General features: G+C 39.2%; 2 protein-coding genes across 2 annotated transcripts; both read left to right on the top strand.

The window, feature by feature from the left end:
- The first annotated feature begins 135 nt into the window (after positions 1 to 135).
- On the top strand, positions 136 to 3,938 carry LOC307005324 (leukocyte elastase inhibitor-like). The gene is made up of 8 exons (XM_079625368.1): positions 136 to 280; positions 513 to 689; positions 1,833 to 1,904; positions 2,084 to 2,224; positions 2,311 to 2,428; positions 2,638 to 2,780; positions 2,876 to 3,043; positions 3,156 to 3,938. Exons 2-8 carry the CDS (start codon positions 522 to 524, stop codon positions 3,552 to 3,554), a joined length of 1,209 nt encoding a protein of 402 aa, XP_079481494.1. The 5' UTR covers positions 136 to 280; positions 513 to 521; the 3' UTR covers positions 3,555 to 3,938.
- A 2,864-nt stretch (positions 3,939 to 6,802) lies between these two features.
- LOC307005323 (leukocyte elastase inhibitor-like) lies at positions 6,803 to 17,501 on the top strand. The gene is made up of 9 exons (XM_079625367.1): positions 6,803 to 6,930; positions 7,054 to 7,313; positions 9,736 to 9,807; positions 9,987 to 10,127; positions 10,214 to 10,331; positions 10,542 to 10,684; positions 10,781 to 10,948; positions 11,061 to 16,788; positions 16,819 to 17,501. Exons 2-8 carry the CDS (start codon positions 7,146 to 7,148, stop codon positions 11,457 to 11,459), a joined length of 1,209 nt encoding a protein of 402 aa, XP_079481493.1. The 5' UTR covers positions 6,803 to 6,930; positions 7,054 to 7,145; the 3' UTR covers positions 11,460 to 16,788; positions 16,819 to 17,501.
- The last annotated feature ends 11 nt before the right edge of the window (positions 17,502 to 17,512 follow it).

Raw genomic sequence — 17,512 nt, forward strand, 5'->3', positions numbered from 1 at the left:
TGCTGAAAACCAATGCTACTACTTAGTCTTTTGCCCGTCAGTGGGCATAACCGCAGTCACTCCGGCCGGCAGTGACGTCACACACACATATCCTCTCATTCCCTCCTCTCAGGGTTGAGTAACCCGAGGCGTTTTACAGAAGGGCTGGATTTGGCGGGCGGGACAACGTTTATAAGAATGAAAATTAGTGACTCAGCAGATCATTCATTCACCTCCGACAGAAGAGGAAACTTCATCGTTCCTGCTAAAAAAAACTCTAGGTAGTGCTTGAATAGAACAGGTTTGTACATTACACTTCTGTATGTTTGATGAAAATGATGCAAAAACTACTGTTCTGTCCTATTTTAACAAAACTGATGTCATATGAAAGATAAAGCATGGATTAACTTTTTCTAAGACAAGCATGTGATGTTGTTTATGTTTACATAGGAAATGACAACTGACCTGAGCTGTGTTCTGTTTGGGATTTTCACATTGTTATGCTGATCATATCTCTCTCTCCTGCTTTCTAGCTTGTGAAAATGGAGCATTTGTCTGCTGCAAACACACAGTTCTCCCTCGACCTGTTCAAGAAGATCAGAGAAGGAAACGCATCAGGAAATGTGTTCTACTCTCCTGTCAGCATCTCCTCGGCTCTGGCCATGGTGTCGCTCGGTGCAAGAGGAAACACAGCGGCTCAGATGACTAAGGTGATCTCACACAATATACTTTTAAAAAAGGGGGGCTGGAAAGTAGACGGAGAAAGAGGGACCAGGAAGTGATGAATGCCTTTGCACAACGAGTGCATTCCAGATTCCAGTACAAACTGAAAAAAAATTATGAACTTCCTCCTGGTTTACCGATTCTACAGCATATGGAAACTATCTGACTAAACCTGTCAGGTTTCAGATGACCGCTTAATACTGGAGAAATGAAGTGTCTTTAATTAAGTGGAGAAACAGGAATGTCTCTATTCTCAGTCATGTCGACATCGCTAACTCCCTCTGTCTCATCGATAACTATTATTCTTATTGACTTCTACCTTGCTCCATGGGAGCTTATAGTCTATGTCTGTGGTGCGTGATGGTCAAAATTATAGTATGATATAGTATAAAGTATTGAGCCAGGTTTGAAAATGTAAGTGCAAATAATAGATATTTGAAGTACTGATACCAGAAAAATCTACTTAAGTAAAGTAAAGGAGTATTTGTACTTCGTTACGTCCCATCTCTGTATATAGCATTTACATTTTATGTAAAACTGCTTTCACTAACAGGAAAATATTTCCTGAATGAGATATAATCTGTTGCTGTGTCTGAAATCGCATGTATACATTATATACATTTTTATTTGAATTTACTTTGTGGACATTAAAAAGTGTGTTAAATGAAGTATGAATGTAATCCGGACGTACTACATCCAGTAATACATCAGTTGCATTGCTACACTGCCATAAATCCTTCCCTGTGGCCTCATGGGATAGTAAAGTGTCCATCGAATGCGCACTGCAGAATCTCGCCGGAAGTAGTAGATCATCTGGGACTTTTCGCATACTGTGTTTCAAATACTGTGCATACTACACTTTTGGCGTAGGGAAGCATTCGATTCTGGACTCGCCGCATGTAATTTGAGTTCCAGGCATAAACAGTAAAGTGCCAGCAATTAATCTCTCTTTCCACTCATTTAATTATCAAAGGCCTGAGGGCCAAAATCAACAAAGAATGTGTCTGACATCATCAGTTCTTCATTGTCTTTTCTAGTACATTTTAAACTATTCTGATGAGCATTTGAGTTGTGCATTCACAATATGTTGAAGTTATCTTTATTAATTCTGCCATAACAATGCTGTGTAGGTCCTGGGCTTTAACAATGAACCACCAATGATGCAGCAAACCCAGAAACCTCAGACACCTGCTGAACTCAAGGTTTCGTATGAATATTTACATCAAACACTAACCCAGTTAACAGGGAACGATCTCAGGACTTTAGCTAACATTCTGTCAAGGTTCTGTTGCATGAACAGCTGTATTTACTGTAGAGATGCATGTATCCTTTGGGTTCGTCTGATTCAACTGATTAAATCTGATATTGTTGATGCAAACAGAAATCTCCAGAGGAAGCAACTGAGGACCAAATTCATTCCAGCTTCAACAAGTTCATGAGTGAGCTGAACAAACCAGGAGTCCCGTATGCGTTGAGTCTTGCCAACCGCCTCTACGGAGAGCAATCCTACCAGTTTGTTGAGGTAAGACTCGGTTTATTCACTGGAGGTTCTGGAAATGTTCTCAACTCTAATATCACTTCCACCTCAATCGGTTTGCTATATTACAGAAATTCCTCAATGATGCAAAAAGCTACTATGAAGCCGGACTGGAGAAGGTGGACTTCAAGAACAAATCAGAGGCTGCTCGTGTCGACATCAACAAATGGGTGGAGACAAAAACACAAGGTGAAATCCAGCATAAACTTATTCTCAATTTGAAACTTATTCTACACTCTTACAAAGTTTTTTTTATGTTTTTTGCAGCACTTTAGATTCAGCAAAATTGTCTTTTCATGGGCCATGTTTGGCTTAATGGGTTCTTGAGTTGAAATAGTAAAAAAATATCAAACCAACCAGTTCAAATCACTCCTAAAACTAAACAATATCCATTTTAGAGAAGATCAAGGACTTGGTGCCACAGGGAGCCATCGATGCGATGACGAGACTGGTTTTGGTGAACGCCATCTACTTCAAGGGAAACTGGGAGGATAAATTCCCAAAGGAAGCCACCAGAGATGGGCAGTTTAAGCTGAACAAGGTGGGATTTCATGCTCTTTTAAAAAATATTTTTAGCAGTCATGATGAAATCTGAGGGGTTATAACTTATAATGTGTTTCCATTTATGTTTGCCAGAATCAAACTAAGCCAGTGAAGATGATGCATCAAAAGGAGGACTTTCCTCTGGTCTTCATCCCAGAGATCAACAGTCAGGTTCTGGAGCTGCCGTATGTCGGGAACAATCTCAGTATGTTGATCATCCTTCCTAACGAGATGGAAGATGACACCACCGGCCTTCAGAAGGTGATTTGAATGCTTAATTAGCCAGCCGTGACCAGTCAGATGTTTACTTGTGGAACAGTTTTCATTTTGACTATTTTAACTATTCATCTGACATGTCTCTCTCATTATCCAGCTTGAAAAGGCACTGACCTACGAGAAGCTCATGAAGTGGACCAAACGAATGCGTCAACAAGAGGTTCAAGTATCTCTGCCCAGATTCAAGATGGAGGAAACCTATGACATGAAGAGTCTTCTGATCAGCATGGGAATGGAGGATGTTTTTGACCCGCTGAAAGTGAATCTTTCGGGCTTGTCCTCTAACAACGACCTGGTGGTGTCGAAGGTGATCCACAAAGCCTTTGTTGAAGTCAACGAGGAAGGAACCGAAGCGGCTGCAGCCACCGGTGTCGTCGTGAGGACCACGAGTTTGATCATCCCGCAGGTCTTCAATGCAGACCATCCTTTCCTTTTCTTCATCCGACACAATCCAACCAAGAGCATTTTGTTTTACGGACGCTTCTGCTCTCCATGAGTGAGTCCTGCTGCATGAGACGCTTCTGATCTGATTCAAATTAGTAGGGAAGACTCGGGACAACTGTGGCTCTCTTCATGCAACTGTATATGTAATCAAATCTATCAGTTTACATAAACATTTATGTTGTTTCTTGCACTACACAAGGCTCTATTATACAAGTTAAATTATGTGTTTGCATTCACTGTAACAGTATATTAAACATATGTAACAGAGTTTAAATAATGTTGTTAAATGATACAATGGACTTGTGTACATACATGTTTTTACATTGTACTTACATTAAAAAAATACCAGCATGTAATTACAGATGTAATTAATTAAGTCCTTAATTACACAGTTGACCCTTCCCTTACAACTTAACCCACCCTTATACCGACCCATACCACCACACATGTCCCTAACCCGTATCACATCTCAATAGCAGCAAAAGTGTTTTACAATACAACATGAACACAATAAGTACATTGCACTTATTTTTCTATGTAAGTACATAGTACTTAAAGCCACTTAATATAAAGTGGGACCCTTTCATTAACTCCCCACCCTCATGTCGTTGCAAATTCTTAAGGCTTTCATTCATCTTCAGAACACAAACTAAGATCTTTTTGATGAAATCTGAGAGCTTTCTGTCCCTCCATTGACAGCTACGCAACTACCACTTTGACGCTTCAAAAAGTTCATAAAGCAATCGTAAACTAATTAATATGAATTGAGAAGTTTAGTCCAAATGTTTTTAAAGATACACGATCGCTTTGTATGATGAAAAGATTGAAGGATTTTATTCACATATGCTGCTAGTACTGCAGAAAATCAAGGAGGACGGGGACACACTGCAGTTTTAGCCCAGATTTTCACTCAGCGACAGCAGAAATTTTTTTTTGCGAAAACAAATGCCCGAAATTGGAGGCAAATCGTTGCTAGAGTAGTTCATGCGAGTGAGAATCGACGATGCATCTCTGGCAGCTGTGAGATATTTGGCAGGCTAAATATCTGGACCTGTCTGCGATTCAAATACTGTGTGACGAAGGACGACATCTTCAGGCAGATCAAACTGGCTGCTTGAGAATCAGCCAATCAGGACCGGCACTGAGCGGTGTAGAGACTTTTCATGATGCTCGGGATCTCTGATTATCATAATTCCCTGAGTGTATCCTGATGGAAATATAAAGAGGCCTTAAACTCCAACAATCTTTTGAAAACAGAGTGTTTTTACCACACAAAAAGTTCAGCGCTACTACTGCTCCTTTCAAGGATGCAATAATCAGTTCCCACCCCGAGTGTAAAGCCAAACGGGATTGGTTGAAGCGATAACGTGCTACGATTGGCCAGCTCGACGTGGCCGTTATCTGATTGGCTTGAGTAGGCGGTGGGTGGAGTCCACTTATTTGTGGATTTGTCTGCACATCGACGCTAGAACGGTTTCAAAATCCACAAATGCTTGAGGGGATTCACAAATGCACAGGAAGCAATTCACAAATGTGTGCAGCGATTTACAAATGCACAGAAAGCGGTTCACAAATAAATGTCAGGCAGAATTGTGTTTGTAAAGTAATAAAACATTTGTAAATATTTTGTTTATTTGCAAATCTCATTTTATTTATTTGTGAATTTTATAATTTTTTGTGATACTCTTTACATTTATTTGTGGATCTTAATCTATTTATTTGTGAATTCAATACATTTATTTGTGAATCTCTTTACATTTATTTGTGAATATAAATTTATTTATTTGGAATATTGCAACAATAATAACTCCATATTTATTGCACTGCAATAATGTCGTGGCACGTTGCTGCTCGTTGTCGTATAATGGCGAAGCTTCGCACTGCCCGTGTGTTTAATTGTGGAGAACGTTGTTAATAATGGAGGTGTTGCTCTGCAAGCCTTACGTGTCTCAATTGAAATCATGTCTGTTGTTCTTGCACAATGTGTAACGTTGTTTACTTTAAGGAGTAATTCTGCAGCTCATAATTATTATATGTTCAGCTGAATTTAGCATGTTGTATATTGTTGCAGTTAATGTGCAGCAAATTAATCTTTGAACAGGGATATAGTGTACTCAGCATTTCTAAGTTTGTATTTGCTTAGTAATAAGCATTTATTATAACACTGCATTTAAGTCGTACATAACAAATGTATAATTGAATCTCTTGGTTGTGTTTGTTTTATTATATACCTGCTAGGCATGTAATAACTATTTGACATTTATATAGAGAGTCTACATGTACTGATTTATGCCTGTATCTCTGTTTCAGAAACACACACATTTAAACCTTTATCTCAATAAATCACCTAAACGAACATCTTGTCTGCATTCTAATCGATGCCCCCTGGTGGCCACAACCTTTTAAAGACCAGTTAAATTATACAGTCCTTTCCAATCATCAAAACAGACTGAATTTTATCGGCGATTACCTGCATTCAATGAGAGAGCAAGATACAGGGTATAGGGAAGTTCGAGGAGGACTTAAACCATCAGCTTTACAATTATATCAAACAGAAACAAACCACAAACATTTGCTTGACCATCTGCAACCGCAGCAAAATTATTTATTTACCTCCAACTCTCTTTGCAGAACAAACAATCCTTGCTCCCCGCGTCTTCCCACAGACAATTTGGATCACAAGCTTCTTGTGGGCTACCATTTTAATAATAATTCCAGTCTTGTGCACACGTGATCTTGCATAATTTCCTCATCACTTCTCGCGTGTGTTTGGTTGTGAATTGTAGTTTGCGGACCAGACAGAGTTGTCTGCGATTCTTCCTATTGTAAAGTCATGCAATGTGTAAACCCCAAAATCATGTATAGGGTATGATTTTACCCCAAAATTCAACATATTGACAAATATGAAACAAACATAAAAACAAATCCACCTTGCACTGCCTGGAGTCCAGTTGTTTCTGTGAATTGCAGCGATCCATTTGCTTCTCTTTGCTGTAGCTTTGGACAGTCTGTATAAATATACCTCAGATTTCTTTGTCAAATATATTTGTACACTCGATCTCAAAAGCTCTTACCCATTTTACATGTGTTGTGTGTGTTTTTCCGCAGCCTTCACGCTGAAAACCAATGCTGCTACTTAGTCCTTTGCCCCTCTGTGGGCATAACCGCAGTCACTCCGGCCAGCAGTGACGTACACACACACACACCTTCACATTCCCTCCTATCAGGGTTGAGCAACCCGAGACGTTTTACAGAAGGGCTGGATTTGTTTTAGAGGATGGGCTGTGTAGGGCGGGACAACGTCTATAAGAATGACACTTAGTGACTCAGCAGATCATTCGTTCACCTCCGACAGAAGAGGAAACTTCATCGTTCCTGCTGAATACTGAATAGTGCTTTAATAGAACAGATTTGTACATTACAGTTCTGTATGTATAATGATGAAAATTATGGAAAAACTACTGTTCTAATTTGAGCAAAACTGATGTCATATGAGAGGAAAAGCATGGATTTACTGTTTCTTAGACAAGCATGTGATGTTGTTTACACAGGAAATGACAACTGACCTGAGCTGTGTTCTGTTTGGGATTTTCACATTGTAATGCTGATCATATCTCTCTCTCCTGCTTTCTAGCTTGTGAAAATGGAGCATTTGTCTGCTGCAAACACACAGTTCTCCCTCGACCTGTTCAAGAAGATCAGCGAAGGAAACGCATCAGGAAATGTGTTCTACTCTCCTGTCAGCATCTCCTCGGCTCTGGCCATGGTGTCGCTCGGTGCAAGAGGAAACACAGCGGCTCAGATGACTAAGGTGATCTCACACAATATACTTTTAAAAGAGGGTCACGGGAAGACGGAGAAAGAGGGACCAGGAAGTGATGAATACCTTTGCACAACGAGTGCATTCCAGATTCCAGTACAAACTGAAAAAAAATTATGAACTTCCTCCTGGTTTACCGGTTCTACAGCATATGGAAACTATCTGACTAAACCTGTCAGGTTTCAGATGACCGCTTAATACTGGAGAAATTAAGAGCAGAGTACACATTAATTACTCCATAATAAATAAATAAAAAGTATTTCTTTAAACCAGTGCTGCTCAAATTGTCTACATTACTGGGGACAGACACAGGCCTATAGTAATCACTGGCCTAAACAATTTGTCCTAAAGACTGAATATTAACGTGTGTGCCATCAGCACTAGCAACATGTGGCAACATCCCTTATACAACACTGAGAAACAAAATTGTAGGGAAAAATCCTTAGCCCTTCCAAAATCGTAGCCCCTGCGAATCACTTCAAGGAGTGGTTGAATATGATTAAATTTTTCTAACTTTAGTTTAGTTAGAGTGTAATGTTGCTGTTTGAACATAAACAACATCTGCAAAGTTACACCGTTCAAAGCAAAGTGAGATATTTACTTTTAAAGAAATTGCTTTTTAAGGACTACAACAAACGGCTGGTAGGGACTACACGACATTCCTCCCAGGTTTGTGACATCACAAACCCTAGAATTTACATAAACCCCGCCCCCACGATTTATGGATTATCATGACAGAATATGCTAATCAATGACTAGAAGATAACTACACATAAGCTACATAAATTCATCAACTAACCATTCAGAAATGTCCTGTTGTATTCTACATGTTGTCACTTCTTCTTGAGTCTCTCCATCATTGTCGGACTCCGGTTTAAACATAAAAGGCTAAAAGTTTTTGCAATTTTCAGTGCGTGTGTGTGAGGTAATCAGAGATTCTAACGGTACTGATCCACTTGTCCGACACGAATGTTGCGTGGTGTCGCAACGCCTCCCCACATTTGTACGTTGATGGGCGTTCCTCTAGTTTACAGATATGGGCGTGGTTTTGAGCCAGCGGCCAGTCTAGAACAAAGGACCCGCGAGAGACTCCCTCATATATAGCCATGGGTGATCAGGAATGTCTCTATTCTCAGTCATGTCGCTAACTCTCTCTGTCTCATCCACAACTATTTGTGGCGAGCAGGACGAGGTCGAGGGACGTGAGAGAGCGGAGCGAGACCGGTGGTGTGATTAATGATGAACGACACTTGCGCGACACACCGGTCTCATATCTCTCACGGAGGAGCGGAAGCATAAAAGGAGGAGCGACGACAGTGGAGATCGAGAGAGGAACAGGCCTGATTTTATGTTGTGTTTTATTTTTGTAGCCAGCAGTCGTCCGCGAGGGGCTGCTGGTTTATAATTTCATTTTGTATTTGTTTATTTTATTTATTAAAGTGTTGAATGCTCACCGGTTCCCGCCTCCTCCTTCCCATAACATCTAACCTTGTTACACTATTATTCTTGTTGACTTCTACCTTGCTCCTTATAGTCTACGTCTGTGGTGCATGATAGTCAAAATTATACACCAATGGGAGAATCATCTTTTCTGTTGAAAAAGGCACGCAATGATAAGAAATAGTGATCATGCCACCAAATACAGATTATAATTAAAGTAATGAGCCAGGTTTGAAAATGTAAGTGCAAAGAACAGATATTTGAAGTACTGATAACAGAAAAATCTACTTAAGTAAAGTAAAGGAGTATTTGTACTTCGTTACGTCCCATCTCTGTATATTGCGTTTACATTTTATATATGTAAAACTGCTTTCACTAACAGGAAATTATTTCCTGAATAAGATCTAATCTGTCGCTGCGCCTGAAATCGCATACTGTCTGAGTATGTATACATTTGCATTTGAATTTACTTTGCGGGCATTAAAAAGTGTGTTATATGAAGTATGAATGTAATCCGGACGTACTACATCCAGTAATACATCAGTTGCATTGCTACACTGCCATTAATATATCCTCCCCTGTGGCCTCATGGGATAGTAAAGTGTCCATCGAATGCGCACTGCAGAATCTCACCGGAAGTAGTAGATCATCCGGGGACTTTTCGCATACTGTGTTTCAAATACTGTGCATACTACACTTTTAGCGTAGGGAAGCATTCGATTTCGGACGCACCGCGTGTAATTTGAGCTCCAGGCATGGCATAAACAGTAAAGTGCCAGCAATTAATCTCTCTTTCCACTCATTTAATTATCGAAGGCCTGAGGGCCAAAATCAACAAAGAATGTGTCTGACATCATCAGTTCTTTATTGTCTTTTCTAGTACATTTTAAACTATTCTGATGAGCATTTGAGTTGTGAATTCACAATATGTTGAAGTTATCTTTATTAATTCTGCCATAATAATGCTATGTAGGTCCTGGGCTTTAACAATGAACCATCAATGATGCAGCAAACCCAGAAACCTCAGACACCTGCTGAACTCAAGGTTTCGTATGAATATTTACATAAAACACTAACCCAGTTAACAGGGAACGTTCTCAGGACTTTAGCTAACATTCTGTCAAGGTTCTGTTGCATGGACAGCTGTATTTACTGTAGAGACGCATGTATCCTTTGGGTTCGTCTGATTCAACTGATTAAATCTGATATTGTTGATGCACACAGAAATCTCCAGAGGAAACAACTGAGGACCAAATTCATTCCAGCTTCAACAAGTTCATGAGTGAGCTGAACAAACCAGGAGTCCCGTATGCGTTGAGTCTTGCCAACCGCCTCTACGGAGAGCAATCCTACCAGTTTGTTGAGGTAAGACTCTGTTTATTCACTGGAGGTTCTGGAAATGTTCTCAACTCTAATATCACTTCCACCTCAATCGGTTTGCTATATTACAGAAATTCCTCAATGATGCAAAAAGCTACTATGAAGCCGGACTGGAGAAGGTGGACTTCAAGAACAAATCAGAGGCGGCTCGTGTCAACATCAACAAATGGGTGGAGACAAAAACACAAGGTGAAATCCAGCATAAACTTATTCTCAATTTGAAACTTATGCTACACTCTTACAAAAGTTTTTAATGATTTTTACAGCACTTTAGATTCAGCAAATTTTTCTTTTCATGGGCCATGTTTGACTTAATGGGTTCTTGAGTTGAGCTAAACATATCAAACCCAACCAGTTGAAATCAATTCTTAAAGTGAACAATGTTCCTTTGTATTTTAGAGAAGATCAAGGACTTGGTGCCACAGGGAGCCATCGATGAGATGACGAGACTGGTTTTGGTGAACGCCATCTACTTCAAGGGAAATTGGGAGGAGAAATTCCCAAAGGAAGCCACCAGAGATGGGCAGTTTAAGCTGAACAAGGTGGGATTTCATGCTCTTTTTAAAAATATTTTTTAGCAGTCATGATGAAATCTGAGGGGTTATAACTTATAATGTGTTTCCATTTATGTTTGCCAGAATCAAACTAAACCTGTGAAGATGATGCATCAAAAGGCGCAGTTTCCTCTGGTCTTCATCTCAGAGATCAACAGTCAGGTTCTGGAGCTGCCGTATGTCGGGAAGAATCTCAGTATGTTGATCATCCTTCCTAAAAAGATGAAAGACGACACCACCGGCCTTCAGAAGGTGATTTGAATGCTTAATTAGCCAGCCGTGACCAGTCAGATGTTTACTTGTGGAGCAGTTTTCATTTTGACTATTTTAACTATTCATCTGACATGTCTCTCTCATTATCCAGCTTGAAAAGGCACTGACCTACAAGAAGCTCATGAAGTGGACCAATCCAGAAGTCATGCGTCAACAAGAGGTTCAAGTATCTCTGCCCAGATTCAAGATGGAGGAAACCTACAACATGAACAGTCTTCTGATCAGCATGGGAATGGAGGATGTTTTTGACCCGCTGAAGGTGAATCTTTCGGGCATGTCCTCCAACAACGACCTGGTGGTGTCGAAGGTGATCCATAAAGCCTTTGTTGAAGTCAAAGAGGAAGGAACCGAAGCGGCTGCAGCCACCGCCGTCATGAGTTATTGTATAACTTTCCCGCAGGTCTTCAATGCAGACCATCCTTTCCTTTTCTTCATCCGACACAATCCAACCAAGAGCATTTTGTTTAACGGACGCCTCTGCTCTCCATGAGTGAGTCCTGCTGCATGAGACGCTTCCAGTTTAGGCGATGATCTGTAAAATGAGTAGAAGAGACTTCTACAAATCAACCTGTCATATTTTGGTTTAAGAAACATTTATAAGTGCCAACAGATCAGTGCCTATTGCAATTTACAGGAGAAAGACTAATATTATAAAACTGTAAAAAAAAAAAGTTTTTGCTTCAAACACAAATGAATCCTACTGGGACCTGCATTATAATTATTTGAAATACATTCATTCCTAATCATTTTAGATCAGGGTTATTATCGTTAACTAAAACCATAAATGTTACTTGAAATAAAATAAACATTAACATAAAACAAAATAGAAAACGCTTTATTTCAGGTAGTTGCGAAGGCAACATTTCTCATTTAGTTTAAGTTGAAGTACTCAAATAATCTAAAATGACACAACAAAATTACGAAAAATTTAAAATTGAAACAAAATAGCCTATAATAAAAAGGAAATCTAATTGAAAATATTACCAAAAACTTTAATATATCAATAATAATAAATGTTACAAACTGCTCGGATACGCAAAGCCTGAGGATCCAAATGCAGAAGTTTATTAAAGGATAATCCAAAGTGGTGGTGGGCGCTTTCGAAACACTTCTTCATGAAGCTACGAAAACTTTACAAATCTTTTGTTTCGAATTTTTAAAGGGCACCTATTATGACATTTAAAATGTTCCTAATGTTGTTTAGGGAGTCCCCAATAACAGTTTTACATGCATGCAATGACAAAAAACACTTTTGTTGTCGTATAATATGCATTTATTTTTACCTGATTTGCTCACCGACTCCCAAATGAATCGTTCAACGACTCATTTTTCAAACCCCTCCTTTGCGCGACGCTAATCTGCGTTGATTGGTCAGATGACCCAGCAGTGTTTACATAGATAATACTTATTGTTTAACACGGAGTACAATGATGCTTTTATCAATTAAATTGTGTTATAATAATTATTATAGTCCACTGCTTTGTAGTTTGTAGTAAAAAACGAAAAATAAGATAAAGCATGTAATGTTATGTTAGCGAGCATAGCCCAGAGTTCATATTGTAAAAGCACAATCAGTCTTTGTTTGCGTTAGCCCGATGCATAAACATAACGTTTTTAAAAAAATAAAAAAAATAAAATGTAGTTACATTACTACGAGGTATTACTCTATTCTTTAAGACAACTCCGAAAACAACGACAAACACTTCACATAGGCTATCTCAATACAATTGTCATTGAAGACCTAGAAGCTAAACGGTGCTTACACAACAAACAAAATAATTATTAAGCATGCTACATAAAACATAAAAGCAACAATTATTAATAACACTTACAGGTTGTGATACGGAGGAGGAAGCTGATGCTTACACTTGGAACTGAACCTTCCTTTAATATCAGCCGGCTCGCGAATCCCAGTTTGAGTGCATTTAAGTTGGTAAAGTAAAGCAATCGTCTTCAAAATGGCGCGAGCAAAGCACAAGGCTCGGACTATACTTCTGTGGTATAGTTGTATATATGAATTGTAGCCACTTAGTCTTCAAATGCTCCTCCTTGGGCAGATGAAAAAAGTTTGCTTTTGAGTCGCACTTCAGAACACAGCGTCTCGTCGCCCTGATGTTTTCCCTGGCCTTGGAGCGCAATAAGTGGGCGTATCGTATTCAAATAGCTTGACAAGTTGACGTCATCTAGTCAGAGAAAAAGCTTCGGTCTTCTAACGATTCATAAAAATGACTCAGAGTCGACTCTTACTTTTGAAAGACAATAACTTTATATACGGTACACCTTCATATTTCAAACTTTGCAGGATGTTTTTGTTCACTTAGATCTATGTTACACACTACATGAAAGGTAAATTTCAAAATTCCATAATAGGTGCCCTTTAAGGCTTGTTCAACTTGAACCGGCGCTGCACAGACCGATCGGTTTATGACATCAAAGTACAGCAAGAGCAATTCAAAAGCATATAAGGAGCCGTTATTCGCTCTCGAGTCTCGCGGTACTTTGATGTCATTCACCGATCAGTGACCGACAACGGGCCTCAATTCCTCTCCAGTGTGTTTGCAGCATTCTTAAAGGAGAGAGGAATAAGTCACATGCGTAGTAGCGTGTATTATCCACAATGCAATGGCGCTGTGGAGCGGTGGAATAGAGTCCTGAAAGAAGGCATCCTTTCTGCAGAACAGATAGGGAAACCAATGGAAACATGCAGTGACAGCTACAGAGCTACCCCTCACAGTACTACAGCCGTTTCACCTTCTGAGCTTCTCCATCATCGCAAAATGCGTACAAAGCTGAATGTTTTTCCTGTTGGCCCCAAAACTGACAAATGTGCTCGAGTGAAAAAAACTGTGAGTAACAAACAGCTGAGTAAAAAGTACACTGACAAAAGACGTGGAGCCAAGTACCACACTTTCAAACCAGGAGACCAGGTGAGAGTGAAACAACATGTGAGGAAGGGTTTTTCTCAGTCCTCACCACCCCTGAACATTGAGCAACAAATTGGAAAGCAGGGCTCGCAGAATTTCTAAATCGCTGGTAGCCCTTCGGGCAGGCACTCTTCAGTTTTTGGTAGCCCGAAATTAATTTTACTAGCCCACATAAAAAGACAATTTTTAATGTAGAAAATTGGTTAGGAGTCAAAACATGAATCAACAACTTTTTCAAAACACAAATATCAACAATTGGATATAAAATAATCAAATTAGAATCATCAATACAAATATACATCTGGTTCTCTGAAGTGAAATGTGTGTGACCAGTATGGAACATGAATCTGTCTGTGGCTCAGCCCCCAATGAGGGTATGAAAAAATAAATAAAAAAAAAGGTAACACTTTGGGTTAGGGTCTAACGCTCAGTGATGGGTTTTATCATCACTGAGGTCCCAAATGTGAGGTAGACTAGTTAGGGGTGTTCGGGGGCCCGAGAAAATTTTGATTTCTCTAATCTACATATATGCATTTTAAGATGTTTTGAATGCCAAAAAAATTGGACAACAATAGCTTTAAAACCATGTCACACAGCTGATTATTTTTCTCTCCTCATCAGCATCACTCTTTTTCTCTTTGTTTTTCTCTTGCTCTGGCTCTTCCCGTCCTAAAGCTGAGCTTTGACTGATAGGCTTTTCATTTTTGTCTGTCAATGACGAAAGTAAACTTGGGGTCAGCTGATAGGTTGATTTATGAATCATTTTCTTAGACACGTTAATTTACTGAAAGCTACTAGGAAAGCTAGGTAGCCTAACTAAGTTTATTAAATTTATTCACAATATGTACACATTCATTATTGATCTTAATACAGGGCCGTAGACAGGGCTTTATAATCAAATAGGTCCTAAATGTAAGGTTGTTAGGGGGTTCAAATTTTTTATTTCTCTGATATGTGCATTTCAAGACGTTTGAAGGCCAAAAAAAGGATAAGAAATAGCTTGAAAACCATGTCAGCGGGCAGTATTTGTCAATACCTGCTCTCACTTCTTATCCATCACTCTGTCTTTTTCTCTCAGTCTCCTCATCTTGCCCTGTCTCTTCCCCTCCTAAAGCTGAACTTTTTTAATTTACTGAATGCTACAAATTGTACTATATTAATTCTCAACATGTACACAATACACATTCGTTATTAATATTGTGCCTAACAAGATGAAAACGGCTTTGTTTCTCGTCCCCTCACAATGACAGTAAACGAATTACATTCCACGAGTCACGTTACAAAGGCCTATTTTCAGTTCAAAATGGCGAAATTAAACAAGTAAATTCGTTTGCCTGATAATTTGTCATTTGTTTAACATTTATGACCTAAAAAAAAAGTCAAATGTGAAATATTTAGTTTAGCTACTTACATTATCGCACTTGACCATAAACTGAACCGTCGAGTCCCTCTGCTCAAATTCGCGCTCAGTAGCTTCTGTGAATATAAATCCCGCCTACTTTGATTTGATTGGTAATCTCTAATATTCTGACATTGACGAGCAGTGACAGACCAATGAGGCTCAGATACACACACACACACACACACACACTGTCCTCTGTTTCTGACGTGCGCTCTGTTCGGCGCCACTGCGGATTGAAGACGAAGAACGCGCTGAATCTGATTATAACAAGACTGAAGCGAACACTAGTTCAGATAGCCCGTCGGGCAGGCCGGTTATGCATTTTGGTAGCCCGACTGGAAAACACAATAGGCCCCGGGACGTCGGGCGGGCGATTTTGCGAGCCCTGGAAAGAGTACCTTTGTGCTGAGTGACAAAAAGAAATGGAATATTTCCAAACTAACTCGTTTTACAGGCCGTGTTACCACTCGGGTAATGAAGCTCTAGCGCAAGTTCTGCCGGAAAGACTCAATTGTTACGTAACTTATTACCTTCTCATCTATCCAATCATATCCTAATACTTTTGGTATAAAAGGTTGGTACTTACACACGTCTGAGTTCGCAGATGCTGTCGCTCCATTCACCTCCACCCTCCCCACCACCTCCAAGATGGGACCTTCCCTTCATCCTCCACATAACACCAAGATGTCTTTCTCCTCCATCCTCCCCACCACCTCCAAGATGGCACCTTCCCTTCATCTTCCCCAACACCAAGATGTCTTTCTCCTCCATCCACCCCACCACCACCAGATGGCCCCATCCCTTACTTCGCAGGGGGTCGGCTGCGCCCCTGCCTTCGTCTTCAGGCAGGATATGCAGAGTCTGAACCCTAGGATTGCAAGCTACGCACGGGGCCTACGCCAAAAGAACTTGATTGCTTGCTGAGCTCTTAATAAATGTTAATTGTCACACAGTATTTACTCTCCCGAGTCTTTCTGGTAGAACTTGCAGCCACCAGAGACATTTCATCTTAGGAAGAGCAGTAGAGTGCGTAGAGCGCCAGCGTGGTTGAAGGAATATGATTTAAAGTGAAGTGAAATTGTACATGCATGAAAAAAAAAAACATGCATCTTGTCTTGGTTGGTTATGTTGTGAGCTTGTGAACAGTTATAATTGCTCAAATACATAAAACTGTGCATTAGAATTAGTAAAACAATGTCAGTTGCATTGGTTAAGTTGTTGTAAGTAATATATGACATATATGTCCCTATATCGCTAGTGACGACGTCATATATGCTAAATATAAGACAATATATTGCCATCACATACATATATCTACATATATGTTGATATAGGTTTTTAACATATATAAATTTGACATATTAAATGAGTATATTGACATATATTAATATGATGTATATGATTATTATTTCTATAATACTGTATGTTTTGACCATATATGTCACCGATATGTTTAATTTATATATGCCAAACTATTTAACTATTTATTTCAAGTAAAAAATACTTTAACTATTTATTTCAAGATCAAGCCTACATATCCACATTTCATTTCAATTATACATACATAAAATATATGGGCTGGTTTTATATGTCATCTGTTCCATTTTCTAATAGGTTTTATATATGGGCATATATATGGGTATATATATTTTATATATGTGGATATATTTCATATATGTACATATATTACATTTCCGTATGGGAAGGTTAAGTAACCATACACAGTAATGTTACGTAGTTTTGTTACCATAAAAGAGGAACTTGTTCTAAACACTAATCTGTGATGTGAAGAGTCTTTTAAGAAAGAGGGGATGTGGTGTTCATAGTTAACCACACAGTGGAAGTGTAATGCTTAAGTGTTGAGGTGCTGCTGAGGAAGAGGGAATAAGAGAAGTGATGGTTTGAGAAGACATGTAATAAAAAAAGCCTTGAAGGAATTGCTCTGGTCTTGTGCTTCATACTACCATACACAACAGTCTTACATAAAAGTCACTGCATTATATAAAAAAACAGTTATGTCTGAGAACCACAAATGTGTCTTTAGTTTGAGCTCTGCATTTATTGTTTCATTGTTTAAATGAAAAGTATAAACGCTCGCTTTATCTTTCTTTTGAAATGATTCATCTGAATTTGTTGTGATTGAATACAATGGCATTTAAAGGGTAACTAAACACTAAAACAATTTTTTTAGTTAATGATCTGTAAGACAGGGGCTTT

Source organism: Phoxinus phoxinus, assembly GCF_949152265.1.
Source record: "Phoxinus phoxinus genome assembly, chromosome: 10".
NCBI classification, from domain to species: Eukaryota; Metazoa; Chordata; class Actinopteri; order Cypriniformes; family Leuciscidae; genus Phoxinus; species Phoxinus phoxinus.